The 23,997-nt window shown below is 54.4% G+C and overlaps 1 protein-coding gene and 1 long non-coding RNA gene across 5 annotated transcripts; one reads left to right on the forward strand and one right to left on the reverse strand.

Moving 5' to 3' along the window:
- Positions 1–217: 217 nt before the first annotated feature.
- Positions 218–13,136, reverse strand: LSM14B (LSM family member 14B). Of its 3 annotated transcripts, XM_008012027.3 has the most exons (10): positions 12,811–13,094; positions 10,778–10,941; positions 9,124–9,259; positions 7,862–7,978; positions 5,617–5,784; positions 5,277–5,354; positions 4,886–5,047; positions 4,074–4,224; positions 2,125–2,310; positions 1,128–1,422 (listed from the first exon to the last, which is right to left on the reverse strand). In XM_008012027.3, exons 1-9 carry the CDS (start codon positions 12,935–12,937, stop codon positions 2,139–2,141), a joined length of 1,275 nt encoding a protein of 424 aa, XP_008010218.1. In that variant the 5' UTR covers positions 12,938–13,094; the 3' UTR covers positions 1,128–1,422; positions 2,125–2,138. The 3 variants fall into 3 exon arrangements, with proteins under 3 accessions (XP_008010232.1, XP_008010218.1, XP_008010249.1); XM_008012041.3 differs by lacking the exon at positions 7,862–7,978 and having other exon boundaries at positions 218–1,422; positions 12,811–13,136; XM_008012058.3 differs by lacking the exons at positions 5,617–5,784; positions 7,862–7,978.
- LOC103243157 (uncharacterized) lies at positions 12,310–15,593 on the forward strand. 2 transcript variants are annotated; one of them, XR_012088936.1, is made up of 2 exons: positions 12,310–12,408; positions 15,085–15,593. It is a non-coding gene; the product is annotated as an uncharacterized lncRNA (long non-coding RNA). The 2 variants fall into 2 exon arrangements; XR_012088937.1 differs by lacking the exon at positions 12,310–12,408 and adding an exon at positions 13,247–13,635.
- Positions 15,594–23,997: the final 8,404 nt, after the last annotated feature.

Below are 23,997 nucleotides of genomic sequence, written 5' to 3' on the forward strand. Positions count from 1 at the left end.
AGAGCAGGGCCATTCATCCCAGAAGGGTGGCCCACAGGGAGAAGCCCGGTCTGCTGGCTGCACTTCACCCGACCAATTGGGTCAGCTGCCTTGTTCCATCACCTGACAGGGCCCAAGTCTCCCCAAATTCCACCAGCCTAAGTATGCTCCAGACCTGGACATGATGCAGAGGTGACCTGGGCAGCAGAGTCAACAGGATTCTTAGAGCATCAGAAAAGAAAATTTTAAAGGTTTGCATGTTTATTTATAATTACAATTTACATTACTCCAACAGAGGAGCCCCCTTGCTATGTTCTAATTCTTAGCCATTAAGTCCTACAAAAATAAACCCAAGCTTTTACAGTAACTTAATCAATACAGAACTAAAGCCTTTATAGCTATCAGAGGGGTTTAGTTACCAAGGTGCTTATTTTTGACAAAATGCCCTGTCACTCAGAGGACGCATGCGTATACTAAAGTTCTGACCCATCGACTCATGCAACAAATGTAGACCCCGCCCTCCCTCCACCCACCGTTAAAACAAAAACACAAAACAAGGATGTACAACCAAGGGGAAATATGCTCTTGGTCAACTGACCTTGCAGAAGACTGGCTCGTTTCCAAGTGGATGAGAACACCAGTGTGTGGCCAGAGTCCAGCAATGACTGACCGGCCTAGGTCAGAGGCTGGCAGGGACCACAGAAGGGCCAAGGCGCTGCCGGGGCTCATCCCAGGCTCCAACCCCGACTTGGAAGCTTGTGGACACTAGGCTCTGTGCAGCAGCTCCATGGCTAGCGTCCAGGGCCCCTGGCCACTACTCTGAAATGTTTGTAGTCCACCCACCCCTGGCCAGCCCCAACCTTGACATCACTGTGGATACCATCAGGGTGGTCTGGTTCACTTATACAACATGATCCATGGGACAACCCCTTCCGTGCCCTCCACCCACCCACCCCCGACACACACCACCCTATGCTGGCCCTGACTCCTGAGACCCCACCCTTGGCAGTGGGGGTGCCAGGCCAGCAGCACCAGGGGTCAGCTGAGTTACAGAGATGCAATTGGCTGCCACATTTGCCAAATGAGATTTGGTTCCACTTTTAAAAGTCAAAGCTGTCATTAAAAAAAAAAAAGTCACAAAGTAAGGATTCAGCTTTCACTATAGAAACCTCTTTGCAAAATACCAAAACCTTAGAATTAGGCTATGCGCAACTAAAAAGGAAACATAGGTAAAGAGACCTCAAAGAGGTTACCCATGAATACTTCCCCAAAACAAGTGGTTGTAACTCAGACCATGTCCAAGTTCAGTTAAGTCCAAAACATAAGTAGCAGTATGGGACTCTTCCAAACTCCAGAAACAAAGTGACCACTTCTCCCTGTAAGTGCAGCGTTTTCCTCGCGTCCTGACACACAGCATCATTTCTGCGCCACTTCAGTAGGAGCCTGCAAGAGATGACAGGAAGTCAAGCAGCTGCTGGGATAAGCTGGCACCGTTGCCCCTGCTGGCAAGCAGGAGCCACTCAGCCTCCCTCCTGCCCTGAGTCAGGCTGGCTTCCCCCATTTCCTCTCACAGCCCACTCTGAGAATCCTACTTGTACAATAGAATCCTACTTGTACAATAGATACAATCCTACTTGTACAATAGGGACAGGGAGGCAGCTAGTGGCAGGAGGCCTAGTCCCTCCAAGGCCCACCTGGCTGTCCCGAGGTCCTCGGGTGGGGTCGGCACCAGGCACCCCATGTGGGACGCTCTACCCAGACCCTAAAGTGCCCACAAATCCACTGGAACATTGTTAAAAATGAAGCCTCTGATTCATTTAGGGCCGGGTTGGGCCAAGACACTGGCTTTGGAGCAAGGTCTCGCTCGCTGGCTTCACTTGGGTGGTGAGCCCCCGGCCCACGCGACTCCCGCATCACCTCACCTCCCACACCTGCAGTCTCACTCGGAGGATGCTGGGGCCTGGGTCCTGCCCCCACAGATGCAGGTTTAAGTTGGTCAAGAGCCCCCTGGGTGACTCATAGGTTCGAGGCCCTCGGTTTGGCTTTTCCTCGGAAATGGAGCCTACTCCCCACCTTCCTAAGCTCTCCAGGTGTGCCTGACCCTACACCCTCCCACCAAAGCATTCAGAAGGCTCATCCACTCACCTTTGGCTGCACCCTCACACCCTGCCAGTCCCGGCCCTGTGGGAAGTGGGGTTGCGACGGGTGGTCCCATTGCCCCTGCCTCCTCGGAATCCACCCCGAGAACTGCGGCCACGAAGAAACCTCCCTGACACCCCAAAGGTCTCCGTGTTGAGCTTCCTCTCTTCAGCCCACGTCGTCCGCCTGGAGCTAAACCATAGAAGAAATGCTGATTGTAGCAGGCACTGATTCCCAGGCTTCTGGCCAGGCCTCGTCCTCAGAGCGGCCCAGGGAAGGAGGGGACAGACTCACCGGGGCCACTGTATACAGGGAAGGGGCAGCCCCGTCAGCACTGGACCCCAGCTCTGGCACTGCAGGTGCTCCCTGCCACACTTTCAACCAGGACTATCCCCACAGTGGGGAGGGGCTCAGGATCCATCTCTACCATCTCTGTCACCACAGGCAAGCAGTGATACTACTTGGCTACCAAGGCAACCCCTATTGCTTGCTAGAGGAGCCCGGGGGAGGCCCAGGGGCCCAGGAGACCCGAGACCAGAGCATGAAGTGGACCCTCCTAGACAAGGAGGGGGCTAGGCTAGATGGAACAAGGTCCCTGGAATGTGATACTTCTGCTTTGGGGGTTGGGAAGATAGGGATACAACATGGACACTCATGCCACCCAAACAAGCCGCCAGCGGGAGACTATTTCCCACATCCAACTGTGCGCCCAGCACTCCCACCCCGCACTCCCGCCGATGCAGACAGCAGCTCCAGGGCAGCACACCCACCCTGAGCTCCTCTTCAGCCGGAACCTGCTGTGCCCACAGACTTCCGTGTTCAAAGCAGCAGCAACTCCACCCATCAGCTGTCCAGGCCAAAAGACTTAGGAGTCATTCTGGACTCTTCTCTTGTTGGCCAATTCTGTTAGCACCACCTTCAAGATACATTTAGACTCTACCCCTTCCCTCTGTCACCACCGCCTGGTTCCAAGCCACCTGTGCTGCAGCACTGGTCCCCTAACTGGCCAGTCAGCAGCCACACTTGCCCACCGTCCAACCACTGTCACCAAGGAAGCCGTAAAACATCAGACCGCACCATGCGCTTCAGCACAAAACCCTCTGATAGCTTCCCGCAGCACTTGGAACAAAAGCCAAAGTCACTTCCATGCCCTACAAAACCCTACAGGAACCCATCCCCCAGACTATGGCCTGTCTGGAAGCACTTCCCGCACTCATCTGTGCAGCCTGCTCCACCTGTGAGAACTGATCATCCATTTCCCATCGAGTCCACAGCTCCATCCCATTGCCCTCACTGCCTGGCCTTCCACCACACGCTTCCTATCTTTCCCCTGCAGCACATGAGCCTGAGGAGGTGGGGCTTTCCAGCCTGCCTTCTGAGGCCACCTCAACGCCCCCCGCGGCATGTCTGGCGCTCAATCTGCAGGACAAATGGGCCCAAATCGCCAAGCCTGGCCCACACTGTACGTTGCTTCGCGGGACTTCTGACCAGCTGTTAGGTGTGAAAAATAAAATACACCACATGGTCCCTGGCCTCAAACCATGAAGTGAAGGAAGGCCAGTGTGAGCACGCTCTAGCCATACCTCAGGCTGCAAAGTAAGGTCCTCAGGCTGCCAGGCCAGCGGGACCAGCAAGCAGAGCACAGTGAGGTATGCTGAATGTGGACATGGGTCTGCTGGGGAGGGCAGTGCAGCCCAGCCTTTGTGGGGACAGGGCAGCAAAGTCAAGAGGAAACAGGGACTTGACCTCAGCCGACTCCTCAGGTCAGGATCCCCAAGAGGTTTCCCACACGTAACCTGCTGGGACTCCTGCACTCATCACGCAGAAATGCAAGCAGGACCCTAGAACAGCTACCCTGAGGCTCAGAGTCCAGCTCTGCCTTCAGGTTGAGAGCCCTCAGTCCTGTCCTTTCTAGATTGGAGGACTGTCCTCCCCTCATTCATTTAGCCTCTCACCTGGTCTTGAGTTCAGAAGAGATGTTGTCAAAGAACGACTTGGATTTGTCATAGTAGCAGTTGGGCCCCAGAAGGTCTTCCTCGGCAGGCGCTTCGGCGCTCTGGGTCACCACAGCCAGGTCCTTCTCTTCCCCCTTCTCAGTCTTGTCATCTACAAAGAGAAGCAGAACACGTGGAGGTGCAGGAGGGGCAGAGCGCACGGCCTTCTAGCAGGGTGGTCCCTCCAGGCTCACTCGGGAGCCACCCTCAGGCTGAGACATCAACTACGCCTTGTGCAAAGCAGAGATCTCTTCTTCCTTCTAAGCACAGGTCTCGTTCTGCCATCTGGGCCATGCAGTCTGCACCTTATCCCACCCATTTTCACACCTCCCGGCATCTTGTATCATTAATTCCTCACTGCCAGTCACCACCCGCCTGGCTTCCCCAGTTCCTCCAGGCATCTCTTCCTTTTTCTTGAGACAGAGTCTTGCTCTGTCGCCCAGGCTGGAGTGCAGTGGCACAATCTCGGCTCACTCCCACTGCAACCTCCACCTCCTGGGTTCAAATGATTTCCTGCCTCAGTCTCCTGAGTAGCTGGGATTACAGGCACCCACCACCATGCCTAGCTAATTTTTGGATTTTTAGTAGAGACGGGGTTTCGTCGTGTTGGCCAGGCTGGTGTTGAACTCCTGACCTCAGGTGATCCACCCACCTCAGCCTCCCAAAGTGCTGAGATTACAGGCATGAACCACCACACCCAGCCAGGCCTCTACTCCTAACACTCTCTAGGGGTACTCCTGTGCAGAGGATAATTTTCATATAATGAGCCAAACCTTTAAAATTCAGTTTCTTCTTAAATTCTTTGTCAAGCTCCTCTCGGTTGAACTGGGCATTTGCACTCTCGAAATCAAAGTCACCCTCAAATTTGATTGTATTTTCCTTGACGTTAGTTGGACGGTTTTGCCCTCTTGAGCGATTCCTTGTTCGCCTGTTTCCTGTGAGGACAAAGGACAGCCCTGGCTGAAGTAGGTCACCAACCTGGTGATCTCAAACACCTCACAAGGAGTTTCCAGGCACACCCCCAAGGCCACAGAGGGGACACAAGCAGCGACACCACACCAGCACCCCGGAAACTATCACCCAGAGAAGCAGGCAGGAGGGCAAGCAGAGCAGCTCAGCCTTATCACTCATGGTCCCCAGAAATCAAGTGGCAACAAGGGTTACCTGATCGCCTCCTCTGAGGTCTTCTGTTCTCGTCATTCACCTGCCCTTGAGTTTGCACAGCTGCTGGCTGGACTACATCTAAGGTGCAAAAGGGAAGAGTAAGGCAAAGCTCCTACAGAAGCTGGAAGCCAGAACCCAGAAGCAGGCCCCACCACCACGGGGCACATGGCCAGGGTGGCACCGCAGGAGGCTGCTGCACAGGCCTGCCCTGCAAAAGCACATGGGGCTTAGGATGGGAAAGTAGTATTTTTTTTAATAAAAATAAAATAAAATAGCCCAGGAAGTAGTGTGCCACTTCTAGAACGTCAAGCAAACTCCAGGAAAAAATGTGTTCAAGTACCGCTGGCTGTCTTGCTGCTCGGCTGGGCCTGACGACCGTTGAGCTGCGTCCCTGTGGTGCCCTTGCCAGGCAACAGCTTTTTAGCATTCAGGTTGTCAGCAGAACCAGTCTGGACAGCCTGCTCCACCATCGGGCTCTTGCCGACTGGGATGGATGGAAAACCAGCTCCTGAATTGAGGAGGGGAGGAGGGTTTAAAACAGAGAAAAGAAGCAAGCCTTACACCTCCAGGCATTTCTCTTCTGCTGGCATGTCAGGAAGGAAAGGAGGGCAACTGCCTAGAGGTTCTACCAAATCCAGGCAAAGCACCCCCAGACTGGGCCGTTCCCTCTGAGGCTAGCCCAGACAGCAAAAGAAGGCCAAGTCACTGGGCAGCACCAAGGCCAGTTCATCTTTGGACTCCCCACCCCAAAAGCCCTGAGCTCCCCAAGTTAGGGAACCTCAAGGAGAGGAAAAACACCGTGCCTACAAACAGGCACCTCCCCAGCAGTGCCGAAACAGCTTTCTTAAAACCACACAAGCTCCAATCCCAAAGGGGCTCATAGCCCCAAGAGCCTGGTGAATTCAGGATCTGAGAATTTGTTTCATTCTGGTCCATACTGGAGAAGAACCAGCCCAGCCTGGGATTTTCTAGAAAATGCAGTGATCAAATTCTGAAGTTAAATTCTAGAACACTGTCATTTCCACTTAAGACACAATAAAACTAAAAATTATGGAGGAGGAGCTGACTTGCAAGACAGTAGCAGCCTACACTTCTCTCAAGGGCAAAGGCTCATCATGAAGACACGAAGGGCTCCTAGGTAGCCTTTGGCAAGGAGCTGTGCCTACGAAACTGCAGTCTGAGGCCCATGCACAGGGGATGAACCCTCAGAAACGAGGTCCTCTGAACCAAGAAGAAAAAGGGAAGCACCACCCACCTCTCTCCATCTCCTCCCTTTCCAAAGTTCCAGGACCTGTGGGGACTCTAAACAGGACAATGTGGGACTGGGTGTAAGTGAATAGAGATCTGAAACAGAAAAGGCGCCCTAACCATGGGGTAATTATTATTAGAGCAACAGCCCAATACACATGAAGACTGGGCATCTCATCTTACTGTTTTTATGGAATAGAAACAACAATAAAAATTCACTGTAAAAAATTCCTTGTAACCAGATCAAGAGAAGCTCTCCAAGGGCAGGTCGGAACGGCTCCGCATAGAGGTCTGGCCAGCGTTCTCTGGCAGGAATGCACCCGGGCCGCTTTCTCACTGTCTCACTCAGCATGTCCGGGAGACAGCACAGCACTGCCTGCTTCCTGATCATACTGTGACTGCAGGGACATGGATATGGGGCTTGTCTGCTTTTTACACAACCAACTAGTTCAAAGTCTTGCCCTATGAGCAGGTTTAGGTAACTGATCCTAAGAGCGATAGAAGTATCCGTGTCATTTTTAAGTGGGGAAAGAAAATGACTACTCGACTACTCTCTAACTCAGATACACTGAGTACATGCAGGATTCGGAAAGCAGCACCTGCAGAATGACAGACTGACAGCAGCTATGTGCCATAAGGAAAGCCCAGGCATCATCTTGGACCAGGGCCGGGTAATGGCGATGGTTCAGCTTGTCAGGGTGCCACGTGTAACACAAACATATGAAAGATTGTCAATGTGAATTTTAGAACTTCAGGGGAAATGAGTAGAATGTGAGGAAAGGTCTAGAAACCCCAGGTGCCGCCGCCACCACAGCACAGACACAGGTGGTGTATACCAGCACTGGCCAGCTGGCCATCAGGCTGATACTGTCCACCTGGCCAAACAGTTGGCAACTGTCACCCAACCTCCTAATTTTGAATCCCCTAAACGAGTGACCTATGCACCACACAGATCAAAGAGCAGCACGGGAATGTGAGGTGCTTTGGGGAGTCCCCCCTGCAGCACTCTAGAACACATTTAGGACCCAGCAAAAACCCCAGGGAAATGACTTTCTGTGAACAGTGAAGTTTCCCGTATGTGGTAGCCATGGTACAGGTCAATAGAGAACCTGGACCCAGGGGGAGAGAACAAACTACTCCGCTGATTCTTTGTAATCCCTTCTTTAACACTGAGAGTTCACAAATCAGGACTATGTGCTGAAGCAAACAAGCAGCTCAGAGGCTGCATGGGCTTGGCAAATGATCTGCTACAGCTACTGTCATTCTGTCTGCTGCTTTACCCCTCGCTCTCAGAATGGTTTGCAAGACAGCATGCAGTTCTCCCAAACTGCTGTTACCCTTGGCAGTGAGCTGCTGTGGCTCTGAGGACAAGTCAAGCTCTGAAACGGGCTGTGGAGATGGAGAAGAGCTAGGGCTGGAAGCAGCGGCTGAGGCTGGAGGGCTTACCAACTTCTCTAAAGGAAGATAAAGGAGAAAGAGCAAAAAGAAAGCACACAAATAAGTCAGGATACACTTGTCTTGTGTCTAGCAAGCTTGGAAAGAGCCAAGCAACCTCTTGTAGGACTCTGTCATACAAACATATTTTAGAAACTAGAGAGCTGGGCTGGGAAGGCCACCTGTCACACTAGGAACAGCAACCAAGACAAGCATGATTTGTAGCAGCAAGTGGCCTACAGACCTCATTTAGGGTTCCCTGTCTCACTACTTCATGCTGGATTCTGAGCAAGGGCGGTGGATTACCTGCCAATTCTATACTCTGAGCCCATCTGCAAAGCTAGGTCCAGGTAAAGGACAAGGCGGGATCCCTCTCTACATATGGAGAGTAGAATCATACTCTGGAGTTGTTCAATCTCAGTTGAAACCATTTTTGAGCGAGGCACTTGCAGTAGAACAAGGGACATGATGGGTGGGTTTGTATTTCACTTCTATATTTACAGGCTTATAAATGTGCAAATAGCTAGACCTCATCTGTAACACTACATATATATTAGCTATTTCTTCTTTGAAGCAGATATACCAGGACTTCCACCTATTTATTTTTAGAGACAGAGTCTCGCTGTGTCACTCAGGCTAGAGTGCAGTGGTGCAATCTCGGCTCACTGCAACATCCGCCTCCCAGGTTTAAGCTATTCTTATGCCTCAACCTTCCAAGTAGCTGGGATTACAGGTGTGTCCCACCACACCCAGCTAATTTTTGTATTTCTAGTAGAGACAGGATTTCCCCATGTTGGCCAGGCTGGTCTCGAACTCCTGACCTCATGATCCACCTGCCTTGGCCTCCCAAAGTGCTGGAATTCCATGCGTGAGCCACCATGCCTGGCCCAGGACTTCCACCTAGATCCACCCTGACTCTTCGAATGAATTTTGATTTGATTATTCTGTTCCAACACTCAGGCCGCTGCCTCTTTTACTCTCAGTTGAGTAGTTACTAAATGCTCTCACAAGCTGAAGTTGCACTGGGTAATTTACTAAGTGTGCAATAAAACAGTCTATAAGCTGAGCGTGACAAGAATGCATGTCCCCACTCTCAGGCTCCATCGCTCCACTCAGTGACAGTTACACGCAAGGGTAGTTTACCAGACAGAAACAGGTCACTCACCTAGACCCAGGGAGGCGGCATACTGCTGGCTGAGCAGGGAGCTGGCCGCCAGCGGGCCGTAGGGCGCCATCCCTCGGAAAGGGCTGTAAGGCACGTGCGGCTGGAAGGGCGAGGCGGAGGCAGAACCCAGGGAAGACTGAACAATGAGACATCGGGTGAGAACAGCGAAGGCCATGCCATCACCCCACACGCCTGCATCAGAGTGCTTGTTCAGCTGAGAAACAAGCACTGTCCCATCAGCCTGCATCCTTGAGATGCTGGAGGAGCCCTTGGGGTACCAGTTTCCAGTATGGTGAGAGCTGCCTTTTCCACAGCATTTCAGCTCCAGTTCCACCTGTCCATGTAATCATGCAATTCTTTTTTCTTTCTTTTTTTTTTTTTTTTTTGAGACATTGCATTGCTCTGTCGCCTGGGCTGGAGTGCAACAGCGCGATCTCAGCTCACTGCCTCCCAGATTCAAGCAATTTTCCCTGCCTCAGCCTCCCGAGTACCTGAGACTACAGATGCCCACCACCACATCCAGCTAATTTTTATACTTTTAGTAGAGATGGCGTTTTGCCATGTTGGCCAGGCTGGTCTTGAACACTTGACCTCAGATGATCTGCCCTCCTCAGCCTCCCAGAGTGCTGAGATTACAGGCGTCTTGTCCATGTAATTCTAACCCAAATTTCTCCTAACTCAAAGCCATCAGATGGCTCCCCACTGCTGCCAAAGCCTGCCCCATGTGATCCCACCTTCCAGGACGGGTGCTCGGCACAGAACCTGGTGCAGTCTGAACCCCAGAGGAGCCAGTGAATATTTAAGTTTAGAAGTAAAGAAAATATTAATCTGGGCTCCCTGGTGTGAGCATGGGCAAAATAAGCCATAACCCAATAAGCAGGCACGTGGCATCAGACTTACAAATCTGGTGTCGTAAAACAGCAGCATGTAACATCTGGGCATAACCCAAGGGCAAGCCCGCAGTCCCTGCAGGTATGTCACCCCACTCACAGCAGCTGCTGAGGGCTCAGACTTCTCCAACCAGAAACTTAAGGGCAAACGCTATGCCCCAAACATTACAGGTCCAGGAGCATCCACTCACACTACACTACACTACACACGTGTGCGCACGCCTAGCTCCCCAAGTCTCCTTAAGAGCCATGAGACACAGCACACACCACCTACTGTGTGTGCTACAAGAATCAACACCTTCCATGAGAACAGCAATGGCCTAGACAAAAAATAAGCCACTTTTCATTAAAAGGATATTCCTCAGGCCGAGTACGTTGGCTCATGCCTGTAATCCTAGCACTCTGGGAGGCCAAGGCGGGCAGATCATGAGGTCAAGAGATTGAGACCATCCTGACCAACATGGTGAAACTCTGTCTCTACTAAAAATACAAAACTTAGCTGGGCGTGGTGGTTCGTGCCTGTTAGTCCCAGCTACTCGGGAGGCTGAGGCAGGAGAATCACTTGAACCCAGGAAGCAGAGGTTGCAATGAGCTGAGATCACGCCACTGCACTGCAGCCTGGCAACACAGTGAGACTCTGTCTCAAAGGAAAAAAAAAAAAAAAGGTTATTCCTCACATTGAGCATTCTGACAAAACATGCCACCAAGCTCCAAATTGAAACCAGCATCTCTTAGTGTGCACAGAGGGACAGTGGCACACTTACCTGAACAATGGCGGGATCCTGTGGGAGTGTGTGCTGAGCTTTTGGAGGTTCACACACAGTGATATCTTTGATGTCACTTCCCCGGAAAATGATGTACTCATAAATCTCCTCTCTGGGGGGCGCAGGCCTATCTGTGGGACGGTCTTCAGTGCCAAAGGACCTCACTTATGAGTGGAGAAAGAGAAACGTTATTGTTGTCCTCAGCCAGTTCAATCAACCCTGACACCACTGCTCCCAAGTCTTCCAGAAGACGGCGGCACTTGCTCAGAGCCATAACACAGGACTCTAGGTCCACATTTCAACAACTACTTAACACCCCAATTTTCAGTGGACAGTGCTGATAACGCACCAATTGGTGAAGCTCCAGACAGCAGACAGTTCTAGATCACAAAGATGACAAGGAACAATTTCACAGACTGTCTCATGTCCGAACACACCAACCTACAGAGCTCTCAGCAAAACAAGGCTTGCTTCGCAAGGCCTCCCTGTTCACATATGACTCTGTAGATCAAACAGCCAGCTGGCTGCTTTATGCCCAAAGCCTCACCACACACTGCACCTGAGGAGGCAGTTTTCTCACAAAGGAACCTAGATGAGTGTTCCCCTTAACCTTTTATCCACAGCAAACCTTGGAACAGTTGTAACAGAAAACAAAGGGAGACAGGGTCCCAAGATTGTGGACCTCTGACCCCGGCTTCCGCACCTATAAGGAATTCTGAGCCCACTAACCCCTAACCAGCAGGCTTCCAGAGCCCTACCAAATCTCCTTTTAGCAAGCCTCTAGGGGCAGAGCTGGGTGGGACAGCAGCCTCTAACTCATAAAAGCACAACTCCTACTAACTCCTGGGCCTACTGTGGGCTGTCTCTCTAACTGGGCTCTCCTGTAATAAGTGTAGTGAGGTCCCACGGCTGCAAGTGAGTGCACAGCCCTGGCATGCTCAGCGAGCTCCTGGAGCCACGCAGGAGACACTCCCTGTTTGGAACGAGGAGTTCTTCTACACATGCGGCTCCCTGTGACCTAAGAAGCGTTTCAGACGCGTCTAGACATTCAAGAACCCCTGGGAGCTGAGCACCAGATCCAGCACACGTGGGCTTAGGCAGACATGGCTCCACCGGCACTTTTCTCTGAGAGGCAGGGGAAGTGCACTCCCCATCTTCTCTGGCTGATGAAGACAAAGAAACTCTGGACCACCCGCTGTCTCAACAACCTCAGAGATTCTGATTCTAGAGAACAACCCCTTTCCTGTAAGTCTCCCAGCGGCTACAGCGGGTTATCAGCGCCCACAGGCGGCTGTCACCAAAAGGTAAGCCCCACAGTGTGAACGTCAGGATACAGCAGGAGAACCGTTTAAACTGGGGCATCTGGCTGCCAAACGGATGCTTCTGCCTTGGTAGGAGGCTGCATTAGGGCGCGGTATTTGTTCAGGATCAAGGCCCCAGCTGTCTAATAGGTTCCAGAAAGGCTTGCAGGATTCGCGTGTTGTGACCCCGCCCCCAGCCTTCGGGAGAGGCCGGGAACACTGGCCCCGCCGCCCGACCTCGAGGCTCCCCGGCAGGAATCTCCCCAGGCTGGCGGGGAGGAGGCCCGCAGACGGGAGCCGGCCTGCCCCTCGGAGCTGGCACCTGCAGAGGTGGGCTGGGCGGCCGAGGGGGCGGCGCCGCCGGGGCCGGGCCCGCCCCTCACCAAACACCGCCCGGCGCCCGCGCACAATAACGCCGCCCTGGGAGCCTAGGGAGACCATTGTGCGGCCGGCTGCTCTGGGGGGGGGCGGCGCGCGGGAGGGGGCGCCCCGGGGGCGTCCGGGGTGAAGGCGCGGGCAGGAGATCTCGGCCCAGGGGTGCCCTGGGTGGGTTCCGGGCGGGGTCTGGGCGCCAGGCTCCGGGGCGGTACGGGAGTCTCAACGCCAGGCTTGGGGGCGCCCCGGGGCGGGGAGGGCGGCGCGGGCCGGGGCTGTTGGCGGACGGGGGTCGGCGGGCTCCGCGGGCTCGGGTGGTTGGGGCTGGCGGGCGCGAGGGCGGGCGGCGGCCGCTACCTTTGGCAAGCGCCACGGTGGAGTTGTCGGTGTCGATGGTGTAGAGAATGCCCTCGTAGCGGATCTGCGCCTTGGAGATGAGGCTGATCTTGCTGCCCAGATACGGGGTGCCTGAGGAGCCGCTCATGGCGCCGGCCGGGGTGCGTCGGGCCGCGGGGGGGGACGAGCGCCGGGCCGCGGCCCGCTCCGCAGCCGCGCGGTGGCCTGGCCGCCCGTTCCTGCGCTCCTCCGCCCGCCGCCGCTTCCGCCTGGGCGCCTCGTCGCCGCCGCCCGAGGGGCCTGCGCGGGCACCGAGCGAACCAAGGAGGGGCGCGCGGCCGGAGCTCTGAGAGGAGCGCGGGGGAGGAGGAGCCGCCGCAGCCACATCCGGGGCCTTGCGCCGCCACGGACCGCCCCCTCACGCTCGCCGCCCATTGGTTCACCGCGCCCGCCGTCCTTTAAATATGGCCGTGCCGCCAGCTGGGGGGCGGGCCCGCGCGCCGCGCCTGCGCAGCAAGGTGTTGCTGGCCGGGGGCGGGTCTCCCCGGCGCTCCGCCCCTCCGCGGCCGGCTCCCGGCGGGTCCCTGGCTGAGCTGGGAGCACGAGACTCGGCGGGCGGGGTGAGGGCTGGGAAGCGGCCCGGGCGGAGCGCGCGTGCGCGTGGGTGAGCGGCTGCGGTTTGCACGCTCAGTGGACAGGGCCGGGGAGGAGCGCCAGGCCCCGCCCCCGCGCGTGCCGGCCCGGGCCTCGACTCTGGGCGCTGCGAATACTGGGGTTTTGCCCCCTTGGCCTCAGTTTCTCTTCCTACAGAAGTGGGGTCCGGACGACTCCCCTATTTTGCGCCAGGTGGGCCTCTAGCTCTCACCCTCGTGGGGGACCGGGGAGCGGCGGAGGCCCTGGGCGCCGGGTGTTCCCGGGGAGCCCCAGGACTCCCGCCCAGGTGTCAGCGGGGGGCGGCCGCAGCGGCCGCTCCCGGGAAGGCGGCGCTTCCGGCGTGGCAGCCTCCAAATATAACATGCTGAGCACACTTTCTCTTTTAATCCTGCTCCTCCTCCCAAAGTCGGCCGCAGCTTTCCATTTCCCTTAAAATAAATTCTGACTGGCTACCGGGGGCCTCGGAGGCCTCCGCTCGTCCCCGGGGCTGCGGCCCGGAGGCCCTGCCCACCTCCCCGGTCGTGGAGGAAGCTCGGCAGCCCTCAGTCGCTTAGTCGCGGGCCCTCCCCGCGTGTACTCCGCGTGATTAGTGACCGAGGGCGCGCGGTGTGTGTTTTTTTTTTTGCCACCGTCTTGACTGTGAATATCATCAGATCAGGGACCAATATTGGGACCCGGAAAAAAAAAATAGTGGGTGGTGACTATAAAAATGAAATAGGCTGGGCGCGGTGGCTCACGCCTATAGTCCCGGCACTTTGGGAGGCGGAGGCGGGCGGATCACTTGAGGTGAAGAGTTCAAGTCCAGCCTGGGCAACATGGTGAAACCCTGTCTCTACTCTAAAAATACAAAAAAATTAGCCGGGCGTGGTGACAGGCACGTGCAATCCCCAGCTACTCGGGAGTCTGAGGCAGGAGAATCGCTTGAGTCTGAGAGGTGGAGATTGCAGTGAGCAGAGATCTCACCACTGCATTTCAGCCTGGGCGACAGAGTGAGACCCCGTCTCAAGAAAAATAATAATAAATAAAAATGAAATCGAGTAAGATAGAAAATATCAGAAGGCGTGGTGGGTGGCTCATGCCTGTAATCTCAGCACTTTGGGAGGCCGAGGCGGGAGGATCAGTGGAGGCGAGGAGTTAGCGATCAGCCTGGGCAACATATGGAGACCACATCTCTACAAAAAACCTTTTAAAAAATAAGGCGAGTGTGGGGGCACATATTTGTAGTTCCAGCTCCTGGGGAGGTGGAGGCAGAGGCGGGAGGATCGCTTGAGCCCAGGAGTTGGAGGCTACAATGGGCTGTGGTCAGACTACTGCACTCAGGGGTGGCAGCAAGACCCTATTTCTAAAGGGAAAAAAGAAAATAACAGTATCTTACATGGTAAAAGTAAGTATTATTTTGTGAAATATTTATTTCACCTGTTTGTATAAGTGTGGACTTGGTAAGGACCTAAAATGTATTTCTGACTATGCTGAGAAGATCTTACCTGCCCTGCAGGTTAGGTGCTGTGACTCCCCATTTGACAGAAGGGGAAACAGAGGCCCAGCACGGGGAGTCACACACAGGGAAGTTGCAGTCTGGCCTGGTGGCATCCTCCACAGGCTTGGGGCTGCAGCACACTGTCTCTTTTTCTCTTCACAAAGGTGAAGCCAACCTGCTCCCACCAGAGCCCAGCAATGGCCAGTAAGAGAACAGTGATGGGTTTAAGGAAGAGGACACAGGAAGCAGAAGAGAAGAGGGAAAATTCAGTTTCATCTGCCAAGATTGACCTGTACATTCCAGAATTGCTTCTTGGCCCCTGGAACGTCGTGTGCAGGAAGAGAACAGAGACAGCAAAGCCATGGAGTCAGCCCAGCTGAGGGAAGATAGGTCTCCAGCGACTGGGTCATCTGGCCCTGGGAAGCGCGACCCGGGGAATAGAGGTCTCCAGCGACCGGGGCATCTGGCCCTGGGAAGCACGACCCGGACTCTCTGCTTCTCAACATAGCACAGCCTTCCTCACTTGGACATACAGGGTGCACCTGTCAGGAGGAGGTGCCAACCAGGCCTCCCGAGTGACTTGGCCTGGTGATCTCGTGTGGAGTCAAAGTCCTTCTATCCCCCACCCCACCCCACTTTCCAAGTAAGGAAATCCAAGGTCATAGATCCTGTACTTCATGCCTCCTAATTTCTGAGCCACAAGCTTCTGGCTGTGTTGGGGCTGGGGTGCATGCTTCACTAGCAGGAGCTGGTTCTACCTTGAAACAGGAGCTGGCTTCTGAGCCCCAGGACTGAAAGCAGGGAGGGTGAAGTTCCCAGAGGCCTCCAAGTGCCCGCCCAGCCCATGGGTGTGCAGCTGGTGGTTCCCTGAGAACATTGGCCACCCTGCAAATGCCCAGGACGGCAGAGGCTAAAAATATACGTTGTGCCCAGGTCCAGGAATGCAGGCCCCGTTGTTCATTCCTTGGTGTCCTGCCCAAAGTGGAGGGCACTTGGGAGAGGTCTGAGAAGGCAAGCAGTTGTGCCAGGCCTAAGTCGACCTGGATATTCACTGGCATGGCTTGTTTTCCAGCTGGGGCATGTGTATCCAATTCCTCCACTATAAGCAGCTCTTTACTGTGCACAGGTCTGAACCCCACCCACCTGGTTATCACCAGGCTTTAGACCAGGAGCCCAAGGATCTAGAGGAACGAGCTGGGGCTTCTGGGAAACCCTGGGCCAGTTGGACTACCTGCCTCAGTGTCTCCTTTTGCCTGCCCATCTCAATGGTGTACTTGAGGACCCCAGAAGATCATGCCTGTGAGGGTAACCAGGGGCTACTCTGGAGGAACATGTAGGAACAGAGGGCATGTGCAGAGGGCACTGGAAGGGCCCTAGGGGCAGCTGGAGAGGTTTGTGCTGCAGCCACAAGCCACTCATTACATGCTCGCCCTGCGTATGTAGGAGCTTACTGCGGTCCCCAGTGACAGGTGGGAAGACACGGAGGCAGGACCCTGCTCTACGTTGCGTCATCCGTCTAGCTGGGGTGGCACAGGCCAGCATCCTGCAGCAGGTAAGGGTGCCCCCCCCACAGAAAACCATCATGTGACTGTAATGTCTCCCTGAGCAAGAATGACTGGCACAGCCATTGATCTCACAGGTGTCATTGCTCAGCAGGAGCCACACGAAACAGCTGAGTTAATTCCCAGGGGGTTAACGATGGGTGGTCCACAGATAAAATAAGTCAGTGGTCTGAAGTGTGGTCGAGTGCTGGTGAGACACGACTCAACCGTCCCCCTCCCCTCATTCAGGATCTGGCACAGGAGAGGGGACTGGGGAAGCCCTGCAGGCCTCAGGCCTTCCTCAGGCCCCCTTCCCTGAGGAAGACCCTCCAACCGCACAGGTGCAACAGCGGCAGCCGGGAGGGAGCTCAGGAGGGCACAGGTGCACCAGGTGGAGAGGCTCAGCACCAGCTTTGCTCTGAGGACTTCCAGGCAGGGAATGGGACAGTGAGGCCCAGGGAGGGTGTTCGGGGCACAGGGAACCACAGGGGTGCTTGGACAGTAAGGTGAAGAGGGAGGGCTGAGTCGATCTTGCACAATCAGGAATTCTCATGGAGGTCTGACCTGCTCTCTTTGAATCCAGTTAAAATCCACTTCCTCCTGCACGGGGCTCTGCAGGGCTGTTTTCCCAGGAGGCTGGATGAGCACCAATGAGTTGAAGTTCAGGCATCCTCAGACCCTCTTCCCTCTTCCAATCTGTCTCTCCCTCCTGCCTCCTGTCCCCTTTCCACCTCCCTTTCTCCCCTTCCCACCCCAACAGCCGAGTTTCTCCGCATGATGAACCCTGTGTGATGGGAAGTTCCTTGGAAAATAAAAGAGGAGCGTGTTAAACTCCAGCACCCAGCGGGCAGCCTCGGCCCCACTTCCAGGTGCAGCTGGAGGGACAGCGGGGCGGAGCTGATGAGAACCTGGGCAGACCCAGACACCAGCTTTCGAAATGTCAGATTCTGATAGGGCCAGCCCTGGCACTGCCACCTCAGAATGCAGGATAAAATGCTGAGAGATCCTGGTGGAACAGAAGACGGCCGTCAGCAGGAGGCCAGTAGCTTTTCTCTCCCGGTGACTGTGAGAGGCCCCTGGGCTTTAGGGGCTCAGGAATGGCTGGAGTGGGGGCAGCATTCGCCAGCCCTGTGTTCTACTTGGATAGAAAGTAAACGATGAAAGGCCTCTTCTAAGTCAATCCACCACTGTCTTACTAAGTGTCCACCAGTCCGGTCCCACTGCTCTGTGCCAGACCTGGTACCCAAGCCGGCCACGCATTTCCTCCCCGAACCCCTCCGCAGCTCTCCGGATATGGTGCTGCACCTTCGAAGTGGAGGAAACCAGGCGCTTAGCGTGGGCTAGGTGACAGCCAGCATCATACGGCCAGCACATGACAGGGCTGGGATTCTTGGCTGAGTCTGCCAGCTGCTAACCCTGGGTGCTCAATGTCCGGGCTTCCTCCCTGGTGGTCCTCTGTGCTCAGCCTTCAGGTTGGGGCAGGGGGAGGAGGTAGTGAACGGCAGGAGGGGACAAAGCCCAGACACGATTTCTGCACTTGGAGCTCATGCTCTGCAGATGTCCAGATGGAGACCGACCTGAGGTTGGCGCTGGGCATGAGGGAAGGAAGCAGCTTCTTCTTCAAGGGTCTCTCCTCTTACATTGTATCCTCTCTTGACTCCATGCAAAGGATGCCGGGTGCGTCCCAGAGAGTTGCCATGGTTACTCAAGAGGCCTACGGGCGCGTCCCAGCCAGGCTGGGCACTTGTCTTTACGCCTGCCTGATGCTGCACGAGCGGCTGCTGGGCAGAGCCACAGCCCGGGAATGAGGTCATGTAAACAAAGGAGCGGTGCAGATGTCGGGAGAGGTGTACCAGGCCTTCCAAAGCCTGTCCTCAGCCGGCAGCGCCGCCGGGGACCCTCGTCCGTGCACCAAGACATCCTCGCTGTCAGATGGAAAGCATTCTGCCAGGGCACGTGGTTATTTTTACTCGCGTTCAGTTCCGACTTGTTAACACCGTAATCCTTTCCTTATGTCGCTGCCTTCACCACCCTGAGCGCACAGGCTGGATTGAGGCTCTGTGTGGCAAGAAATGACGTGCATCGGAAGCCGGCAGGCACCCACACAGGCCCGCCGAGGCAGACCCTGGCGGTGAAGCCCATACCTGGGTATGTGGCAGTGTGTGCAGCAGAAGGGACAGAGCATGGGCCAGGTGAGAAGAAGGCGTGCCAGTGCAGGGTTGCCCCAGGCTTTTCCAACAGGTACCAGGAGCTGGATGGGGAGGATGGCGCCTGAGACATTTCTGGTGGCTCATCTCGTTGATACAGGCAGTCGCGGATGGACACGAATATGTGTTTGTCTTTCCCAAGCACCAGAACATGGAAACCCCATTTGCCCTGGGAGCCTTGTTACATTCGGGGCAGAGCGTGTTTACAAATGGCCTTCCCCACACACCGTGGAACCTCGGAATCTGGCCCTTCTGTGCTGGGTTGAACTGGAACTCGTGCCTTATTTATTTATGTGTCTAACAGCTTTACTAAGGTTCTTTATTTATTACATTCTGTAATACTCACCCATTTGAAGTGTACAGTTCCGGCTGGGCATGGTGACTCATGCCTGTAATGCCAGCACTTTGGGAGGCCAAGGCAGGCAGATCATTTGAGGTCAGGAGTTTGAGACCAGTCTGACCAACGTGGTGAAACCCCCTCTCTACTGAAAAAAAAAAAAAAAAAAAAAAAAAAAATTAGCTGCGCATGGTGGTGTGCACCTGTAATCCCAGGTACTTGGGAGACTGAGGCAGGAGAATCGCTTGAACCTGGGAGGCAGAGGTTGTAAAAAATAAAAAAAAAGAAAAAAGAAAAAAAGAAACCTTATGCCCATTAGCAGCCTTTCTCCATCCTCCTTCCTCTAGTCCCAGGCACCCACTGGTCTCCTTTTTGTCCTGGTGGATTTGCCTTTTCTGGGCCTTTCCCGTACTTGGAGTTATACCGTAGATGGCCTTCTATGCCCAGCCCCTTCATGTAGCGTGTCTCTTGGTTTCATGGTGCACCCGTTAGGGCTAAACGCAGTGCCACCGTGTGATGCTGTCACCAGCTGATGAACATGTGGCTTGTTTCCACTTTTGAGCAGTTACACATCATGCTGCTATGAACATTTGTGCGTGTTTTCGTGTGGACATGTGTTTTCATTTCTCCTGGGCACATACCCAGGAGTACAGTTGTAGGGTTATGTAGTGATTCTTATTTATTTATCTACCTACCTATTTATTTTTCAGATGGAGTTTCACTCTTGTTGCCCAGGCTGGAGTGCAGTGGCGTGATCTTGGCTCACCACAACCTCCGCCTCCCGGGTTCAAGTGATTCTCCTGCCTCAGTCTCCTGAGTAGCTGGGATTACAGGCGCGTGCCACCACGCCCAGCTAATTTTGTATTTTTGGTAGAGATGGGGTTTCTCCATGTTGGTCAGGCTGGTCTTGAACTCCCGACCTCAGATGATCCACACGCCTCGGCCTCCCAAAGTGCTGGGATTAGGTGTGAGCCACCGCACACGCCTGCATGTGGTGATTCTTTGTTTGACAGTGTGAAAAGCTGCCAAATTGTTTGCCAAACTGGTTGCACCACTTCCTGTTCCCAGGAGCCGTGTGTGAGGCAGAAACCTCACTTTTAAGATATTGGTTGTGGCTGGGGAAAGGGTGTTGGTGTCTCCATGGGGCTGTTCCTCCGCCCGGGGATGAAGGCATCTCCCTGCTCAGATGAGTGCCTCAAAACCAAGGGTCCATTCTGCCTGACAGCAGCTGCCTCAGGCACAAATGAGCAGAGCAGATAGAGGCTTCTTTTATATGGGCCGGGGTCGGCAGCCCCCTCCCGGGAAGAGCGACGAAGAGATTGCGACACATACAGCCTCCGCTTTGCCAGCCAGCCAGCCATATAAGTTCATGAGAATAGCAGCCATGCACCCTGAAACCCCCAGATCTCACCACTCCAAATCCTCAGTCTTCTTGGTACCATCCCTCCCCTGATGCTTCTCAGACCAGGCATTCTAATTTCTGAATAGTACGCCCCACATCCCCAAAACCTGGAAGTGAATGCACCAAGAAATTGAAAATAACAGCAGACAAAATTCCTAATAGTTGAGTGTGTGCTGGGCATTGTGCTGAGCAGTTTGTGTGTGTGATGTTCAAAGCAACACTCTGGACCAGGTTTCGTGAGTGTCCCCACTTTATAGCCAGGGAACTGAGGACCAGGGCAGTTAGAGAACATGCCCACTGTCCCAGCAGAGCCCTAATACAAACCCAGGTTGGAGAACCCATGGTCTTAGGCAAGGTGTTACACATCCTACTGAGGTATTTGCTGAGTGAATAAATGAACCCTCTCTGACTTTCCTGCCTGTCATCAATAAAGACCAAGTGAAGTCAGGTGCGGTGGCTTACGCCTATAATCTCAGTGCTTTGGGAGGCCAAGGCAGGAGGATCACTTCAGGCCAGGAGTTTGAGACCAACCTGGACAACATAGTAAGACCCTGTCTCCACTAAAAATAAAATTAGGTGGGCATGGTGGCATGTGCCTGTAGTCCCGACTATTCAGCACGCTGAGGTGGAAGGATTACTTGAACCCAGGAATTCAAGGTTACAGTGAGCTGTGATCTTGCCACTGTACTCTAGCCTGGGTGACAGAGCAAGATCCTCTCTCTAAAATAAATACATTAATACATAAATAAATAAAAATAAAGGCTGGGTCAGGCATGGTGGCTCATGTCTGTAATCCCAGCACTTTGGGAAGCTGAGGTGGGCAGATCACTTGAGCCCAGGAGTTCAATATCAGCCTGGGCAACATGGTGAAACCTCATCTCTACAACACATACAAAAATTAGCCAGGTGTGGTGGCACTTACCTATAGTCACAGCTCAGGACTGAGGTGGGCAGATCGCTTGAGACTGGGAGGTGGAGGTTGCAGTGAGCCGAGATTGCACCACTGTACGCCAGCCTGGGCGACAGAATGAGACCCTGTCTCAAAAAAATTAAAACCTTTAAAAAGAAAGGCCAGGTGAGAGGGCTGTGGGCTGGTTTCTCCAGGAAGGAGACGCCGAGGAGCTGGAACTGAGGGTACAAAAGTTAATGGGAGGGTAACACCCGTGAGAGGAAACCTGGGGGAAGCGGATTAGGCTGGAGCTGTTGGTCGAGATGTGGACCTGACACAGCACCTGCTGAGCCGAGGGGGAGCTTGGCGAGTTGGGAGGAAAGAGTGGCCAGTACAGGAGCCCTGACGGGGCAGAAGTGGCTGGTCCTGTACTACTGCCTGACTCAGTCACTGGCTGCGGACACCCCAGCAGGTGCCACCTCAGCAAAATCAGAAGCAAACCCTCAAGGCTCTAACAGCTGCAGGCAGGAAACTGGGGAACAGGCAGGTAACCCCTGGAGAAGGAGCTGGGCAGCAAGTCTCTTTCTTTTTTTAAAAAAAATTATTTATTTCTGTATTTATTTTTAATACAGAGTCTCCACTCTGTTGCCCAGGGTGGAGTGCAGTGGCGTGATTTCGGCTCCTGGGTTCAAGTGATTCTTATGCCTCAGCCTCCCAAGTAACTGGGACTACGGGTATGCATCACCATACCGGGTTAATTTTTGTGTTTTTAGTAGATACAGGTTTCATCATGTTGGCCAGGCTGGTCTCGAACTCCTGGCCTCAAGTGGTCCACCTGCCTTGGCTTCCCAAAGTGTCAGGATTAGAGGCATGAGCCATCGCACCTGGCCTCTTTCTTTTTCTCCTTTTTTTTGTTTTTGTTTTTGAGACGGAATCTCACTCTATTGCCCAGGCTGTAGTGCAGTGGCTAGATCTCGGCTCACTGCAACCTTCGCCTCCTGAGTTCAAGCGATTCTGCTGCCTCAGCCTCCTTAGTAGCTGGGATTACAGCCGTGTGCCACCACGCCTGGCTAATTTTTGTATTTTTAGTAGAGATGGGGTTTCACCATGTTGGTCAGGCTGGTCTCAAACTCCTGACCTCATGATCCACCTGCCTCAGTCTCCCAAAGTACTGGGATTACAGGCGTGAGCCACTTTTCTTTTTTTTTTTCTTTTTTTTAAATTTCGACAGAGGCTTGCTGTGTCACCTGGGCTTGAGTGCAGTGGTGTGATCATGGCTCACTGCAGGCTTGACTTCTCAGGCTCAAGCAATTCTCCTGCCTCAGCCTCCTGAGTGGCTGGGACTACAGGCATGTGCTACCATGCCCGGTTAATTGTTTTCCTTTTTTTTTTTCTTCCCCAAAGTTTTTGTAGAGACGGGTCTCCCTCTGTTGCCTCAGCTGGTCTTGAATCCTCGGGCTCAAGCTATCTTCCTTCCTCAGCCTCCCAAATCACTGGGATTACAGACATGAGCCCCACGTGCCTAATCCTTTTCTGAAGGGAGATCTGAGTGGTACATTTCTGTGCTGTCCACCCCTCGTGCCCCAGGGCCTTTGTCCCATGCCTGGGCAGGAGCTGCTCCTCCGGGGTCTAGCCCCCTTCAGGAGGGAAGATAGAGCAGGGAGGTGGGCAGATGAACCCCCATTGCCGTGACCGAGCTGGGGCCCCACCTGGCATGCGTTCCCTCCCTCCTGCACCCTCCCGCCTCAGCTGTGGCCACTGCAGGTCCTGGAGGTTCATGCTCCTTCCCTGAGTCCCGGCCACTGGACCTCCTCGGGCTGAGGTGGCCACGCTTGTCCATGCACAGAAACGATCGGGCCAGGGGGTGCCGTGATGCCCAAAAGGGCCCTGAGCACCCTTGGAATCCAGTGCCACAAGTGTCCCCCAGCCATGGCAGCATGCGCTGACAGCCTTGCAGCCCTCCGGGGGTGTGGCCTCTTTCCTCCATCGTCAGCCCAGTGTGTCACCGGCTGGGCTATGGTCTGGTTTGGGGTCTGGTGGCCCGGAGAGGATTCAGGACAGCTCTCAGAGAGGAGGAGCCTGTTGTCTTGTTGCGGAGAGAATTCTACACTACAGAATTCTGGGGAACAGCGGGCTCTGGATGGGGAAGGGGGCATCTGAGAGGTCAAATGCTACAAACTCCTCAGCACGGTCTGCACATTCAGTCTCTACCCCCAGCAGGGTGTCCCAGGGCTCCCGACCAGGGCTCCTGACAGCCTAAGCTGTGACTCCACTGGCTGCTGAGCCATCTCTGTGTTCAGCCACTGTGCTGTGAAATCTGGACTTGAACTGGAGCTCGTTCTGCACCCCTGCTGCCTGCCTGCCCTGAGGGCTTCTTGGAAGCCAACACGCGTGCCGGCTCTCACACTTAGTCTTCAGTTGTTTGTTAATTGCCCTCAGCTTGTCATTATCCATCTCTAAGTCAATGCGACTTAGTTAACAACCCTCCAATTCCATTATCCTCCCCCTCGCCACACATTTTAAGAACCCAAATCAGCTTGGGTTGTGGCACAGGACTGGCCACGGTCTCTGCACCCTCTCATTCCCCCAGGTTATTGCAGGAAGAGCATGAAGAGCTGGGCCGGCCAGGCTGGCTGTGCCTCTCGAAGCAGGGAGAGTCCTGGTCACTGACCAGGTGGAGTGCGGTCCTGTCCACAAACCC

The sequence above is a fragment of the Chlorocebus sabaeus genome, chromosome 2, assembly GCF_047675955.1.
Source record: "Chlorocebus sabaeus isolate Y175 chromosome 2, mChlSab1.0.hap1, whole genome shotgun sequence".
NCBI lineage: Eukaryota > Metazoa > Chordata > Mammalia > Primates > Cercopithecidae > Chlorocebus > Chlorocebus sabaeus.